Source organism: Myotis lucifugus, unplaced genomic scaffold (genome assembly GCF_000147115.1).
Source record: "Myotis lucifugus unplaced genomic scaffold, Myoluc2.0 scaffold_84, whole genome shotgun sequence".
NCBI classification, from domain to species: domain Eukaryota; kingdom Metazoa; phylum Chordata; class Mammalia; order Chiroptera; family Vespertilionidae; genus Myotis; species Myotis lucifugus.
The window spans coordinates 3,001,376-3,007,375 of record NW_005871132.1 but is presented as its reverse complement, the minus strand read 5'-3'; the positions used below and the strand labels follow the sequence as shown (position 1 = coordinate 3,007,375).

The window sequence follows — 6,000 nt, the reverse complement described above, 5'->3', positions numbered from 1 at the left end:
TTTTAGAAAGCATGGTCCTGTGACATCTTAGGAAAGTTTTCTAATAATCACAGCAAGGCAAGAAGTAACCTTCACCCTATTTTCAGGCCCAGTTTCCAAACTCAGTGCTTACCCATCATTAAAAAGAAACAATAGCATGACCAAAGGATAATAAACCTCCAAGTTCAGAAACCAATATTTGATAAAGATTTTTAAGTCATCATACCTATAAGCTGGTGGATTGTCACTTATGCATCTGAATTCATTATAGACTATTGAGATGATAATCCAGGTTCATACAAATTCTGCAGATGCAGATGGATCTTTTTCTCTTATGTACTGAGAACTTACTTGAGGATAAAAAAGTCAAGAAAGTTCTTGCCTCATATTGCCAATCAATAAATGAAGGAAAATTGATGAGATCACTATGTAATCCTTTAAAAAAGAAAACCCACCTTGTTTTTCACTGCCAGTAACCCAGTCTGGCCTTTATTCTCTTTGTAAACTCAACACAAGTAATCCAGATGTGACTCACACTTCACAATTAAGTATGTAATATTTCAATCTTCTTGCTTTGTGGAAATTATGGGTTTGTGGTTGATTAAAATATTCAGCAAATGTAGTTTCATCTTTTAGTTTAAGAGAAAAATACAAATGACATTGCCGGTTGAATTCCCATCAAAGTAGCAAAGATATTCCCCAGACATACATTATTCATCTGCTGAATTGGAGATGATTCACGTTTCAGTGTCTTCACAGGTGTTAACTTGGTCAAACAAACAGGTAAATCACTTTCCATTCATTTTTTTTTCTGAGGCAAGTTTCCGGTAAAATTGTTTTACTATAAAATATACATATATAAGTCCAGGTCATGCCCATTTGAAAAATGAATTTGCATCAACTTCTGAGATGTGAAGACTATGCCATTTATATTTTGTCCAAAGAGACAAAATCGAGTTCCTCCTAACTAAATCAGGAGGTGGGGAGTTCTAGATGAGGATTTCATGTAGTACTGAATTACACGAAAGGAAATCTGGGTTCACATAAAAGGGGTCTGGAGCCCTGACTGGTTTTACTCAGTGGATAGAGCGTCGGCCTGCGGAGTAAAGGGTCCCGGGTTCGATTCCGGCCAAGGGCATGTACCTTGGTTGCGGGCACATCCCCAGTAGGGAGTGTGCAGGAGGCAGCTGATCAATGTTTCTCTCATTGATGTTTCTGACTCGCTATCCCTCTCCCTTCCTCTCTGTAAAAAATCAATAAAAAATATTTTTAAAAAGGGGGGGTCTGGAAAAGAATGCAGAAAGAAACCTACCTACAGTGATCTAGACAACACAGATGCGTGGCTGTGAAACCCAGAATGTTGCTGATGAGGAGGTCATCGGATACTTATTGCTCATGCCCAGGAGCTTGTGGGTGGCCACGGGAAAGAATAGCCTCCGTTACTGGTCTTGCAGGAGCCCACCCAGTGGTAGTGTCACTGCCCAAGCTTCTGACTGCACTGAATGGCCTGTCCCAGGTCAGCCGTGCTCTCCTCTCTGACTCAGTGTCATCACTGCTCTCTCAGATGTATGATTCTTCTTAACAAATGCTTTGTGGAGCTGCTGGTTTGCATTGTTCTCATTTTGCTAATCAATATTCACCACATATTCCCCCTTCTTATGGGAACAGATAAAGAAACTAGGGAAGATGACACTCTGCAAGCCCACTATTTGAAGATGTGGTGACTGAGGATGTTAGGGCTACATCTTAAATTTGGATATAGGAGACATAAGGCAAACAATAGGAAAATGTTCTTTATACATGTAGTGCTCTTGTTAAGTGATGAATGTGGTATTTTAAGAAAATCAGTCTGAAAGTAATATACAGGAGGTATTGGGACCGGGGAAAACTGGTGTTACAGAGAGCTAAAGATTACACTAAAAATCTAAAAATTAATATTTTTGCATCACCCTAGAGTTTTCAAAGAGTTTTGCACATGCTTCATTTGATCTTTGCTTTACTCGGAGGGTGGATCTGAAAGATGATATTACCTTCATTTCACACATGAGGAAACAGGAACTTAGGAGTAGTTGAATGACTTGCCCAGAGTCACACAGCTGTGAGAGATGAAGCCAGGATTTCCATTTGTCACACCTGCCTCCAGTTGATCCTAACATGATTGTATCTTGGATAAACGTGGTAGCGGGAATGGAGAGGGAGGGACAACTCGGAGAGATTTTGAAATAACAAGTGAAAGAAATTGGCCATTGATAGGGTATCTATCTATATAAAAGGTTAACATGCTAAGTGTCCGACCATCCGGGTAATGACATCAAGTAGCAACACCTGGCTTCCTCTCCCTAGCAATGACTAGCCTCAGGTGGAAGCACTTTACACTGTAACCAAATGTCTGTGAAGCGTTTTCCCGTGCCTCATCTCATTTGATCCTCACAGAAGTCCTGGAGTAGGTAGATAGGAGACTCAGTGGAATCCTATTTTCTTTTCATTAGCTGGAAAACAGATTTAGAAAGCTTATAAACTTGACCCGACTGAAAAAAAGTAAGAAATGGTGGAACTTGAAAATGACTTCAGGTTTTCTCACTGCGCAGAATAGAGTCAAACACTGCTAGAGTTAAATATTTTACCCTTTGTTCTCCCTGCATGATCTACAATAATCTGCTTCATGTTGATATTTATTGCTGTGTTGCTGACAATTACCTGAAAGAGAAGTCGGGGTGCTTCACTGGGCTGGAAAATGTTTAGCTACATCAGAAAGCAGGTCTAATTAAGCAAGTTTGTTCTATATCTATAAAAGGCTAAGCTGACTCACGCATGCGCGATACATATAAAGCTCTCACTGGCCCCAGTCACACATGTGTGTTTCGATCTGTCATTGTCGATCATGAATTTGGTTGTTTTTGTTGACATTCTGAAGCTGAAAGAAAGTGGCGGCGTCGCAGGGTAGATATAATTATCCCCATGTAACCGAAGTTGCCGTCATATTCAGAAATGAAGATGGAGAACCTCCTTTTGAAAGGGACTTGCTCATTCATTGTAAACCAGATCCCAATAATCCGAATTCCATTAAAATGAAACAAATCCGTATCCTGTTTCCTACATTACATGCAATGATGTATCCTATTCTTTTCCCACATGCTGAAAAAGGCTAGGGAACAGATATTGCATTAAGACTCAAAGATGACAGTGTAATCGACAATAATACTAGTTTCAATGGATGATGCCGAAAAGGAAAATTTTCCCATCGAATTTCTTAAAAGTATTACTCCTTTGGGAATACCGTGTCATAAATTAGAATTGAAAGTAGGTGCAATCATCATGCTACTGAGAAATCTTAAGAGTAAATGGAGTTTTTGTAATGGTACTAGATTTATTATCAAAAGATTTCGACCTAACATAATTGAAGCTGAAGTATTAACAAGATCTGCGGAGGAGAGGTTGTTCTGATTCCAAGAATTGATTTGTCCCCGTCTGAATAATTTAAATAAATTTATCAGTCATTGTTTTTATCAATGTTGTTTTTATATCATGTTTTTGTTGTTTTTATATCATGTATTTATTGTTACATCATGTTGTTATTGTTTATTTATTAATCTATATATTATTTTCATATACATTTTATAAATTTTCTTTTATCTCTGACACTTCTATTATAGAGAAAGGATGAATAGCGATATTAAAATATTTCTTCTAATTAATTTCCTTTCAATGTACACGAATTCATGCACCGGGCCACTAGTAGATGATAAACAAACAGGAGAAGGAAATGTGATTCGGAGGTTTCTGAAGCCTGGAAGGTGTTGAGATTAATAATATCATCAGCTGATGTTGGCAGCATGCTTACTACGTGCCAGGTCCTATGCCACACATTTGGCTCTATTGCCTCATTGACTCTTCACAGCTCTGAGGGGGAGGGGTATTATTATCCCTGTTTCCTAAGGGGAATACATGAAAGTTGTTTTTATTTTTAAAGGGGGGGGGGGTGGAAATCAAGGGTTTTACTCCAAGACAAGGAAAAGTTGAACTGGACTCTGGCTGATGGTGACCATACTTGGGGCCTGCGTCCTGGGACAGTGCTTTGGTGTTCCTACATGTGTGGACGTAATCATGTACCAGCCACAAAGCAATGGAACCGAGCCACTGGTGGTTATGATGTTTGCAAATCCAGCACTAGCAACCTGTCTGTTTAATGCCTCCTAGATATGTTGCTGCCGTTAAAATAGGCTGGACTTTAAGATTGTCAGCCAGGTAATCCAGGTATATAGATAACAATGCTTTCCTCCTCAAATATTATAAAAAATATAACTAATCATATATAAAATATAACTAATCATAATCATAAATATAACTGAATCATATGATTCAGTATAAATATTGCACTTATGTAAAATACACTATTTAGACTAAAATTCTTAAATACAACTATACATCCTCCTTAATTGTTGCTAGTTACTTTTACTTCTTGTTATCGATAACAAAAACAAATAAAAACAGCTTAAGCCTGGTTTTTCCTTAAGCTTAACCAATTCACACATTTCTACCTTGTCCTGAGCCTCTGTTGAGTCCAGGATTTGTCTGAGACCTCCCTCTAATCTTTGAATTGCTCTGTCACCGTATTTAAAACCCCTCTAGAAAAGACCCTTGCCATATTTCCTGCTTCCAATCCCTGCTTCCTCATTCCCTCTTGGTCAGGTAGAGACAGGAAAATAGTTTATTTATCAAATAAAGTAATAGCGTATGAAAAAAATCCCAAGGCTTTTTTCCAAATAGCAGTTTACTTTACAGCTCATTTCTAAAGGTTTTCAACTGTATCTCTTTAGGTATCTACCTGCTAGATTATTCACTAGGCTGCATGCAACAGTCTCTTAGCAACCATAAACTTCATGGAAAACTCCTAACTCTTTTAGAAGTTGGCCTTCTCTTAAAAGACTTGGAGTTATACAAGCAAGAAGTGCCAGAATTTAGTTCTCTTTTAAAATAAATAAATTATAACAATATTTTAGAGGGCTATCAAGTGGTTTCTTGCCATTGGCCCCTTCCTCTGAGGCTGCATTGGAGATGTTGCTGGTGAGGAAGCTGTGTCCTCCCCCAGGGAAGGGGTCATGACTGTCTTTTATCCTGACTCCCTCCAGGATTGTGAAGATGTCCAGTCCCAATCTGAACATTGTGACCTTACTGGGCAGTTGTCTGACTTACAGTAGCGCTTACCTCTTTGGGATTCAAGGTCAAGATGCTTCAGTGGGAAGCTCAATGGAAACTCTCATTCAGGTAGGTGAAGTCTTCATTTTTGTTTTAAATATAATGCCCAAGTTTTGATAGGTTTTTAATCAGCTTACTCCTGTAGGTGGTGGTTCTCTGTGTCTTTGATGTGGGCGCTGTCAGAGGCAATCCCTGGAATGCTGAGTCAATGAGGTCCCCCTTCTGTCCCATGCCCTCTGTGGACTGAGGCTTTGCGGACCAGAATGTGTGGAGAATGACAATGGTTTCTCTCATGCCTCTTGTTCCTGTCCCTTTCCACCTGTAGGTAAGACTGTCCATGCTGTGCATTGGGACCTCCCTTGTGTTTGGACCCATTCTGGGGAAGAGCTGGCGACTCTACAAGGTGTTTACCCAGAGGGTCCCGGACAAGAGGGTGGTGAGTAGCAACAAGTACACAGTGCTTGACTGCAGATGGCAGCTTCACTACTGATTAAAAGCTAGAGAAGCTTTGCCAGATTACTGGTCTGGCCCTTTTTCAATAATCTGAAGTTCCTACTCCTCACTTCAAGCCTTGGAGTCGTGTGGCCTCCTAAGTCCCCAAGCCTGGAAGGCTGTGTGTTACTGCTATTGGAGAGATAGGTCTTTGAACATAGGTTCTGCTTCATATGCACCCAAAGCCCTGGTACTGCTCTGGGGATGTGAGCTGGCCAAGATGAGGCACCAGCGTGAGGTGACCAGAGAGCATTGCTCGACACAGGTGTGAGTTGAAAGTGGAGGGAGGGAGAATGAGTGTAAGCAGTTATTTCCCTCAGTGGAGCCCAGTTC

At 40.0% G+C, this 6,000-nt stretch overlaps 1 protein-coding gene across 1 annotated transcript in view; it reads left to right on the top strand.

The window, feature by feature from the left end:
• Nucleotides 1-6,000, top strand: part of GPR156 (G protein-coupled receptor 156) — a 112,307-nt gene that overhangs the window by 82,403 nt on the left and 23,904 nt on the right. Inside the window, exons 5-6 of the mRNA XM_006090923.3 lie at nt 5,109-5,244; nt 5,501-5,611. Of these exons, the coding sequence (XP_006090985.1) occupies nt 5,109-5,244; nt 5,501-5,611 (247 nt within the window). The remainder of the gene's footprint in view (nt 1-5,108; nt 5,245-5,500; nt 5,612-6,000) is intronic.